Source organism: Varanus komodoensis, unplaced genomic scaffold, assembly GCF_004798865.1.
Source record: "Varanus komodoensis strain SLA01 unplaced genomic scaffold, ASM479886v1 scaffold45, whole genome shotgun sequence".
NCBI lineage: Eukaryota > Metazoa > Chordata > Lepidosauria > Squamata > Varanidae > Varanus > Varanus komodoensis.
The window spans coordinates 1,760,315-1,771,346 of NW_025336011.1; the positions used below are offsets into that span (position 1 = coordinate 1,760,315).

Genomic DNA, 11,032 nt, shown 5'->3' on the forward strand with positions numbered 1-11,032 from the left:
GGGCTGAGTCTAGATAATAATGACTTCAATAAGGCGGCCACTTATTCATTGCCAAAAAGAGAGGTGCTAGGTTTGTATAAAATCTGCATATGCCAATATATATAAATGAATGCACATAAGGAAATTGTAATTTAAATAGATATGCCATGCATCTCACCACTGTAGTGGGGAAGACTCTTATCTAGGTGAGCTGTGTGGCTGTTGTCTATGGTCCAGGTACTGTTGATGGGCAACTTCAAAGCCCCTTATCTCCATTTTATGGTTATCATTCACCTGGACTTGGATAGAACAGCTCTTCAAGTAAAGGTTACAGTCAAATGCAGAACATCCTCAACTATGTCCAGGGCTGTGAACTGCCACTTGTTTTGTTATGGCTATTCAATTCTCAGTGGTTCAAGAACAGTTGGCTGGTATCACAAAATTCATTTTGGGATCACATGAGAGGCAGAAATTAGCTTTGCATTTTGCCAGCTTCTTCTATGTAGTGATCAGCTGAAGGAGAGTAAAAGGGGTGGGCAGACCTCTTCCAACATACCATCCAATAGTCTCCAAGCTTGCTTTTATTCAGCACATTGTTTTTCTAACCATGTTGGCTATGACAAACACGCTTGAAAGTAAGTGGAGGCTCTGATACATCTTTGTGTGTTGGGACTGAGCAGAAATTGCAGTGGACAGCCCACTTTGAAATGCTGGTGCTTACCTTTAACGTCCTGAACAACTTGGAACCCAAGTACCTGGTGGAGCATTGCTTCCCATAGCATCCTGTTTGCACATCATGGCCAACTGGGGATCAGGATACCTGAAAAACTGCCTTTCCCCATTACGCACCTACCTCTTCTTTGAGTCAGAGGCACTTCTTGGAGAACCATCCTCCAAAGAAGTGAGGGAGATGATGAATAGAAGGCCTTCTCGGTGGTTGTGCCGCACCTTTGGAATGGGCTCCCCCAAGTTTGCCTGGCACCCTCGTTACCAGTGTTCTGGCACCAGGGGAAGACTGTCCTATTTTCTAGGCATTTTAATATTTTTAATATTTATATATTGTTTATATTTTTACAGATTTTTAATTAAGCTTTCCTGCTTACCAACATTGCTAATGGTTTGCTGCTTTGGTAAAGCTGTTCTTTTTCTCTCAGACATTTTAACTATTGCTTTATCTTGCCTTTGCTGTCTATTTATTAGTATTGTCTATTCTTATCTGGTTGTTATAGTTTGGATGTTAGTAAAAAGCCCTGATGAAAAATGGTGAATAAATGTTCTAAAATAAATAAATTTTACAGTCATACATAGCTTCTTGCATTTCCCAAAATGAAAATTATGGCAAATCAACTAATATTTAAATTAATAACATGCAGGTATGTATTCATGGTGCAGAAATCCTATCTGGTTTCAAAGAAAGTACCCAGGCCGATGTCAATTTTCTTCCCTTAATGCCAGTTGTCTAATACAGTAATATACACAGCAGGATCCTTAAAAAAAGAGTTTAATAATATTACAACTGCAAACATGAGATATAATTCTTTAAGTCCTTAAGTGTAAAAACCTCCACAGAGATGAGCATGATGCTGCATTTAATACTTGGTTTCTCAATTCACCAGTCTGTCAAGTTTGTTATAATTTGTAATAGACTTTGATTAGGTGACTTGATTTGCTGCATTACTTTGATGCCTGCTCGATTTTACATAAGGATACAGCCCTATGCATGTTCAGATAGGAAAAAAATCCTACATCACCCAGAATTTCCCAGCCCCAGAAGAAATTCTGAGAATTCTGTTGGACTTCTTTCTGTCTAAACATGCATAGGATTACACCTTAAACCAACGTAAATAGGAATCAAGGGCTGACCTGATATCCCGACAAAAAGCTGAAATCCAGCACCCCCTCATACACAATCTGGTCATAGTTTTATCTCCTCTTAATCCAAATGATATACTGAACTGATATCAGCTCTGTCAACTTAAGGACGCCCAACCTAAGCCATGAACATGCAACGGACAGATGGTAATTTGTATCTGAGGCGAGGAATAGTAAGGGTATTCAGCAAAGGCCTTCTGAATTGTCAGGAGTCTCCGCCACCTCCGTTGCTTCCACAGCTTCACAGCTCTGCTGTTTAACATACTGGTCCAACAAGGAAGTCAAGAAAACAGGTCCGCGCCGCAGAAGTGTGCTAGTCTGGGATGTCATGAGAGAAAGAGCACCCACCACCTCTCCTTGGGTGATCACCATGGATGGTAGATTGGCATAGTTTGTGAAACCGTGTTTGCTTAGGATGACATTATCAACATATGCTCCTGGAAGGGTGAGACAAAGAGATGCATGGGTAGCACTTAAATATTTTTAAAATCTTGTTGAGAAAAGAAATGCTGAATCTGAATACACTGTAGTTTTAATTCCAGAACCCACATGCAGAATTCTAGACACATATGCATACACCATCAGAATGCTTGCTGACTGATGTCTAAAAAGTAGAATGTCATTTCTTGAACAAATATAGAATTAACTGCCACTTTTGCCTAATATACACATGCATTTGGTTTTCCTTGGGAACAGTTTTTGGTCTGTACTTGCAAGAAGTGACTCCCCCCCCCCCCACTCAACACATCCACAGCCTCATTAGACATAGAAACATAGAAACAGAGCGAGGGGCCTCCTGGGCCATCTCGTCTGACCCCCAGCTCCAGCAGGCTCCGCTCACGACATGCCCACCACGTGCATGTCCAGCCTATCTTGAACACCCTCACTGATGGGGCCTCAAAGACCTCTCATAGACCTTTTATCTTATTTATTTGCTACAATTATATCCCACTTTTCTTTTCGGAGAAACTTCCATATTGCTCCCAAGTATTTACTTAAGAAACAGTTTACAGGGCCCAGCCTCTTTAGGTTCAGCAACAGAACTGTGTCACATGCCTTCACAGTATGATCTGGTCTAGCTCTGTGATATGATTACACCAAGACCAGCTGTCTCTGATCTGGTGCTCCTCAGATGTGTTCAACTACAACATCCACCAGCCCCAGCTAGCAAAACCAAAGTTTGGAAATACTGGGAGTTATAGTTCACAATATCTAAAGGACACCAACTTCAGGAAGGCTGGCCAGGATAGTCTGCATCCTCTCTGTTATCAAGCAGCTTCCCTCACTGTTACCCAACTTTATGCCATCTCTATAATTCACTGCTAAACCTTGGATAACTCCCATCTTATTAATAAATATGGATTTTAAGCCCTCTAGGTAAAAACTGTACCATGTCAGTTTTTGGTTGGATGCCTAGAACTCTAAGAGTGCCATTCAATAGTACAAAGGTAGAGTATACATACTTACCAAGGAGGGTCACCTGTGGAATATTCTTCAGGATGCGCAACATTTCCCGTGCCTTTGTCTCCTGACTCACTATTAGAAGATTGCGCCCCACAAAGAGAGGAAGGAGATTCTTATACCTGGATTCCGAAAGGAAAGCTCTCACAATCTAGAAGGGTGAAGGTAAAGTCCTGTTAATCATCAAGAACAGTATTGAATGGGGTCCCCCATTAAAAGAAGGCTCTTAGATCTAGCGGAGACTCTTATGAGTGGAATGGAGAAGGAAATTTTTGACTCATTCTTCTCACTGCAGCACCGTACATCAGCGTCCTGCAGCTATGAAGGGTCCCCCAACTCTGTATGGGATTGTGGGAGCTGCAGAGCAAAGTGACCAAGCAGCAAAAATTACCTGCCTTTTCATTCCACTGAGGGAAGCATCTGCTGAATCAAACCACCTTATGTCAGCAGATGGACACCAAGTAGATACAACTCCACCTGCACTGGAACTTTTAAAAGACTGGGCAAGTTCTCTCAACTGAGGTCTGGCAACTGTAGCTATAAGGGATATTAAGTTAAAGAAAAGAGGGGAAAGAGGATGTGCAAAGACTATCATGTACCAAAGATTTGGAGGAGACAGTTGTCCTAGAATATTCTAGAGTTTAGTTAAACCAATATTACATAGTGGTTAGAGCACTGGACTGAGGATCTGGGAGCTCAAGGTTCTAGTCCCTGTTCAGTCATGGAACTCTGACTTTGGGCCAGTGACAGACTTTCAGCCTAACCTACTTCACAGGGTTATTGTTGTGAGGATAAAATTGAGAGGAGGATAATATAAGTTGCCTTGAGTTCCTTGAAAGGAAAAAGGTGGAATATAAATGCATAAAATAAGCCAGCCCACTGGACAGTCCTGAAATGGCATCCAGTAAATCACACTGAATAGAAAAGAACAGCATGCTCTCTGAGAAATTTTTGCCAGTCCTGCCAAAGCTCTTTTTGCTCAACTTGATTTTTTTCCTGAATAGCCCCCGCCCCATCGCCAAATGATGCCTCAAAGGTTTCACCTTAAGGAAAATTTGGCAGCATCTAGTTGTTTTCTAACAAAATTCCAGAACAGCAGTAGGTTGTGATTTTTGTACCAGCGTTTCTGATGATACCAGTGAGATGTGGCATGCTCACTGATTTTCTACTCCACATACACTTGTGCACACCCCTGTGCATCTAGGGCAGCAAATCTGCACATAGAAACTAAGGTCCACATATGTTTTGTTTTCAAAGGGGTAGGTAGCTGCTGAGGGGAAAAAAGCTCATGCCAATGCACACTGCATCTCAAGGATTGTTTACATAAAACTGTACCTTATTGGGGAAGAACTTGACATGGATATTGTGTTTCCGCAGCCGATGCTTCATGAATATCATGTCATTTCCAGGAAGATAGTTGTACTGGCATACCACAATCATTTTATTTGTGAGGAAAGTTTCCTTCACGTCCCGAAACAACAGCTTCTCATAGCCATTTGGCTGGGGACAAAAATGGGTTTGCAACCATTAAGACTGACACAATGGACTGTCTAAACAGATACAAATTCAGAAGTTTCAGATTATTCTGCTAGGTAGCAAAGGATCTATTTCATTTGGAGTTGACATGTTTGTATGGTTATAACAATCAGTATGCATGCTTGTTCAGGAAACAGATGAATTCGGGATTTAAGCAAATGTTTTCCGCTAGTCTTTTAATGATCTAACAGTTTAATTTATGCATATCTTAGCTAACCTGCCCTCTGCCAGAATATATTACTTCCAAGCTCTGTGAACACTAGCAAAGCATTAAAACTAAATAAACATTTAATTTAAATGTGTACTCCAATGGAAAGAGTTTGGTGATATGAAGGTTAAGCAGAGAACATGTGTGAAAACTGTGAATTCTGCTATAGTTTTAGGAGGAATATGACTTATATGCATCAAACCTTTCTCCTGTATTAGGAGTGGGCAACTTTGGGAGATGGGGGACCATTTTCACCCCACAGTCCCTTCCCTTAGGCTGGACCTCATTGAAACATTTTTTAATTGAGAAAATTTAGAGTGGCTACAGAGCTCACGTAGTTATGGAGCATTAAAAAGGTAAAAATGGGATTAAAATGGTTAGCAGTGTGCTCTTTTATTTCAAAAAGGATTTTTACAGCTTTGTGGGACCCCAGGGGCCAAAAAGTGGCCATGCCTGTCTTATACAAATGAGGTTAGGAGCAAAGTGCCACAAGTCCGAGTATCACATAATGCCAGGAATATTAACTACAATCTGTAACAAAAGAGGGCAGTTAAATCTTATCTTGATAGGCAACTGGCATATCAGAGTATGTTTTACTTCTAAAATCTTTCAGGTATTGGGCAGGCATGGTTTCAATCCAATGTTCATAGTCCTAAGAACTAGAAACTTCATCCAAGGAAACAAGAAACCTTGCAATTCCCAGGTTGATTTCATATTACTGGTTTGGTGTAACTGGTATACACACAGACCTAATTATTATTTTTATCTGCCGTCACATCATATCAGATTGACTCAGGCATCAGAGGCCATATAAACAAGACAGTGCTACAGCACTTCTAGAAAATTATAAAGCTCTGATTTTCATGAATTTCTTTCAGAAAGAAGCTCCTCTGTTGAATACCTCTGATGTTTCTTGGCATGCCAACAAGATATTCGTCACAAGCTGGACTCTACTATTGAATCAGATTCTATTGGGGAGGTGCCAATGACGCCGTCGAGTCTTCAACTGATGGATGAATTTCAGTTGTTGAGGCCTGATGATGTGGACAAGGTGCTTGGACAAGTACGTCCTACCACCTGCTTACTAGACCCTTGCCCATCTTGGCTACTCAAGAATGCCAAGGACGGGATTGTGACCTGGATCCTGGAGGTGGTCAACGCATCTTTAAGAGACAGCTAGGTACCTGCCCCTTTAAAGGAGACGGTAGTTCGGCCAGTCTTAAAGAAGGCATCCCTGGATCCAGAGGTGGTCGCCAATTATAGACTGGTGGCCAACATCCCGTTCTTGGGCAAGGTGCTAGAGCGGGTGGTGGCGGGGCAACTCCAGGCACTCTTGGATGAAACTGATTATCTGGACCCATTTCAGTCTGGCTTCAAACCCGGGTACGGTATTGAATCTGCCTTGGTTGCCCTGTACGATGACCTGTGCAGGGAAAGAGACAGGGGAAGTGCGTCCCTGTTGGTTCTCCTGGACCTTTCAGTAGCTTTCGACACCATCAACCATGGTATCCTTCTGGATAGGCTAGCGGGATTGGGAGTTGGAGGCACCACTTTGTGGTGGTTCCGCTCCTATCTCAATGGCCGATTACAGAAGGTGGTGCTGGGGGACTATGGCTCTGCGCCATGGCAGTTATGCCATGGAGTTCCGCAGGGATCCATTTTGTCCCCCTTGCTATTTAACATCTACATGAAACCGCTGGGAGAGGTCATCAGGAGGTATGGGCTGTGGAATCATCAGTACGCTGATGATACCCAGCTCTACCTCTCGTTTCCACCAATCCAGGTGAGGCAGTGGCTGTACTGAACCGGTGCCTGGTCGAGGTAATGGGCTGGATGAGGGCCAATAAACTGAAGCTCAATCCAGACAAGACGAAGGTCCTGTTGGTGGGTGGCCTAGGCTTCGGGGTGGGGGCCTTGGGCCTTGTCCTAAATGCGGTTGCACTCCCTCTGAGGGACAGGGTTCGCAGCTTGGGAGTGCTCCTCAACCCTAAGCTGTCATTAGAAGCTCAGGTGATGGCAGTGGCGAGGAGCGCCTTCCTTCAGCTCCGGCTGATCCATCAGCTGCGTCCCTACCTGGAGAACGACTGCCTGGCGACAGTGACCCACGCATTGGTAACTTCCTGACTAGACTTCTGTAACGTGCTCTACGTGGGGCTACCCTTGAAGACGGTCCGGATACTTCAATTGGTGCAAAATAGAGCTGTCAGGTTGCTGATGGGGACTGGACGTTGTTCTCACATAACCCCAGTCTCCGTCAGCTTCACTCGCTCCCTATTGAAGTCCGGGCCCAATTCAAGGTGTTGGTTATGATGTATAAAGCCCTTAACGGCTTGGGACCTGGTTATCTAAAGGAACGTCTGTGTCCATATATGCCCTCCCGCCCCCTACGATTGGCAGCGGATGCCCTTTTCCGGGAACCCTCCGTGAATGATATTAGGAGGGTGAGTACCCGAAGGAGAGCCTTCTCTGCGGTGGCGCCCCACCTATGGAATACGCTCCCCAGAGAGGTCCGCCTGGTGCCGTCATTATTTGCTTTTCAGCGCCAGGCGAAGACCTTTTTATTTAAAAGTTATTTTAACTGTTAATTTATTATTATTGTATTTATAGATTTTAATATATATGGCCGAGATGGTACCAGTTTTTAAATTATTAATTGTATTTTTTATGAATGTTGTGAGCTGCCCTGAGGCTTTGTTGCTATGGGGGTGGCATAGAAATGTTTTAAATAAATAAATTAATATTAATTTATTATGTATGTATTCCTAAACCATATTTCTGGTTGACAGGGCTCAGGTGGCAGTTTATAATTGGCTGTAAAGCCATATATGGCAAAATCTGGTGAAAATACATACAAAATTCAATAAAGAAGTTTAAAACAACTAGAAGAGTGAACTATACAACATATTCAGATTTAACTGAAATACATCACTGCAGGTGCTCATTTCACACACAAAGTAACTACAGCAGTTTTCAACAATTCTTCACAATGATGGTGGAATATAACTAAAGATGTTAATCCCAAGCAAGCACTTTAGAGCTTTATTTACCAACAGCAGTATACATGTACCAAAGGCTCAAGTAGAAATAGGACAATGGACATCAGGACAAAGCACAAAAATTATATGAACCCTGCTAATGAACCCTAGTAACATCACACAGAAAGAAGTGTGACAAAGGCACTCAAGAATTTTACCCCCAAACAAGCTTCTCCATAGCCACAACCAGATTAGCAAGGCTGGACTGCATCATTACCTCCTCAACAAGATTAACACGGGGTTTGCACTCCTCTGGGATTGCAGGTTTTGGAGGGATATATTTTGTCACTTCCATCAGCTTCTTCCGCATAAGGTTCATAGGTTTCCAGTGGCGGGTGACAGCTTTGGAGCCATGGCGGATGAACTGAAGAGCAGGCAGCCAGCCTGTAGCAGTGGAAAAGCATTTAAAAATCAGATTATTTTACAATACAGGGCATTTTGTGACCTACCAAACTGTTTACAGACAGCCTTGCTAACCATAAAAACAAGTGCTGTCAAGAAACTTGGAGTTGATAAGGTTCAAAACATGCTATCTTCTACCTTGGAAGTCTAGTCTCACACAGTCCAAGCTGGTGTGTTACGAGCAGCAAACATTAAGGGATGTTTACAGAGCACATTCGTTTCAAAAGACCCATGTAAGCCAGCCAAGTCATGGGCTATAGGGAAGACAAAAAACTGAAGGCCATACTGAATAGTAACTTTATAACACTGTTTTACAAATGTACACTGTGTCTACATTTCATATACTGTTTGAAGGCCTGGTTGCTCAGAGATTATTGCTTCTAAACCTTTTACACACTAGGCATAAAATCAGTCCCAAAAACCACTTATATTTGGTTTTGAAATTTACCTTTGTATTGTTTTTGTGTGTAGGGTGTAAAAGATTTAGACACAGCAGGCCTCTGTGATGAGGAACACTGAGGGATTCCAACTGAACAATTCCATTCTCTTAGGAAAAATATGCAAAGGGAAGCATTTTCATCATAAAATAGAATGTTCCTGCAGACACAGAGTTCCTCACATGACCCTTTTACTGCAATCCTAAATACTATGGAATAAATATCACTTATATCAATGGGATTTACTATTGGAATTGCATTATTAATGGCACTGTTATTTTATTTATTTTAATTAATTAATTAACTGATTAAAATATTTGTATCCCGTCCTTTATGGCAGCATCTCAGGACGGCTTACAAGCTTAAAATCAACAACAATAAAAAAAACAATCAATAATACAATAGTCAATAATAGTAATAATGCAATCAATAATAAAATAAAATCAGAGTTAAAAATAAGTAAAACACATTCAAAGAGAAAGATAATATAAATAATTAAGATTTTAAAAAAGCAACTGTTAACTTCTAAAATCCCTAATTCTTAAAATAATGTTCAAATAAAAAGGTTTTCACCTGGCGCCAAAAAGAGTATAGGCTTGGTGCCAGGTGAACCTCTCTGATGAGTGCATTCCACAATCTTAATAGTTTATCTGTATGATCAAACCTAAACATAAATAAATCCAGGTTATGTGTAGACCTAGTCATTTCGGCTTTAAAAAGTAGCATCTAATATGCTTAGAAAGAGACTTGGAACTGGAATCTCCCTCCCACAAGATGAAGGTACCCCCCCCCGCCCCCACAGCTCACTTTGCGCTGCAGGGTCTTCTGACTTTCTGTGCAGCATTTTCAGGGAGGGTTGTAATGGGAAGGAAGAGATGGGGAAGTCCATTTCTGCCAGTTCAGTTGATCCAATGTAAATGCACATCCAACCCATATATAATTTATATTATAAATTTATAAAATTTATAAATTGTAAATGTATAATGAATAGGAACAGAACTGCCATAGGTCTTAATGGCATCACAATCAAGCATTGCTTAGGGTTCTCTTGCATTAATAATACCAACAGTTTATTATGGACAAGGCAATCAAAATATTATTGGCAGGCTTTGCCCATATTATTATATTAAGTAACATCCCAGTGGGCAACAATAAGTTTAATCTCATTTGCCAATTAAACATCAGACAGGAAAATTTCCACTGATACAGGGAATTTGAACATCCATTCCAAAGTGAATGCAAAGGCAGCAAGGACAAAAAAAATACCTGTTGGGAAATCTGAGTGTGGCTTTCTTAAGAGTTCTCAAACCAAACTGATTTAAAGAAAACAGACAATTTCCTTAAGTCCCTCTGACTTGGTTTGTCTTGCTTTACCAATGTGGCAAAAGGCATGGCACTCCACTGTCTAGTTAATTAAAGAATGGCAACCCCAGAAATGCCACAAGCAGAAACTAACAGATTCATAGGCAGAATACAATGAAGCAGGAAGCATCTGAAAAAATTAGTGGGAATGAAACTGTATACATAAGCCCCTAAATTCTGGCACTTAGGGGAGTATATATAGAATTGAACTCGCACTGTAACCCTAGAAATACCATACACTGGGCCCCTTTAAGAAAACCTGGATTTCAAAAGTGCAAGGTGTAATGTTTCTAGAACCTAACTCTCCAACAAGCTACAGGGAATGGAGCGCGTACGGAAGATAATTATTAGCGGACACGTAACGTCAGAAGAAGAAAAACATGCAACTCTAACCCCCATCTGTCCTTACCAGTTTTGCAAACCCTTTCGCAGCAGCTCCCAAGAGCCGCCATCTTGAGAAGGTGTGGAAAGCAGAAAGCATTATGGGATTGGAAGGAAACGTCCCTCCTTGGGAAGGATTTAAAGGGGAAGGAGTTCTTTTCTTATCTCCATGAAAAGGCCCTGCCCACAGGACACCTTGTCTCCTAGCAACGGGCTCGCTCGCTCTCTTGCTTACTCCCTTTAAGATGTAGGCAGCGGGTCTGGCTGCAGCTCCAGCTTCGATGCGAGAGGGGATTCTTGCCAAGCCGTCTCCTGTTCTTGTTAAGAAGGCCGCCCCACCGCCCCCCAGTTTCCACTGT

The 11,032-nt window shown here is 41.9% G+C and overlaps 1 protein-coding gene across 1 annotated transcript; it reads right to left on the reverse strand.

The window, feature by feature from the left end:
* Positions 1 to 1,464: 1,464 nt before the first annotated feature.
* MRPL10 (mitochondrial ribosomal protein L10) lies at positions 1,465 to 10,793 on the reverse strand. Its single transcript, XM_044444769.1, has 5 exons — positions 10,702 to 10,793; positions 8,309 to 8,475; positions 4,648 to 4,812; positions 3,319 to 3,463; positions 1,465 to 2,288 (listed from the first exon to the last, which is right to left on the reverse strand). Exons 1-5 carry the CDS (start codon positions 10,742 to 10,744, stop codon positions 2,035 to 2,037), a joined length of 774 nt encoding a protein of 257 aa, XP_044300704.1. The 5' UTR covers positions 10,745 to 10,793; the 3' UTR covers positions 1,465 to 2,034.
* Positions 10,794 to 11,032: the final 239 nt, after the last annotated feature.

Bases quoted from the DNA above. Each gene is read 5' to 3' on its own strand.
- MRPL10 (XM_044444769.1), bottom strand. From the start codon at position 10,744: ATGGCGGCTCTTGGGAGCTGCTGCGAAAGGGTTTGCAAAACTG. The intron at 4,813-8,308 runs GTAATGATGCAG...TTTTGTCCCCAG, and splicing joins GTGTTAATCTTGTTGAGGAG to CCAAATGGCTATGAGAAGCT. The intron at 2,289-3,318 runs GTAAGTATGTAT...TCACCCTTCCAG, and splicing joins TCCACAGGTGACCCTCCTTG to GAGCATATGTTGATAATGTC.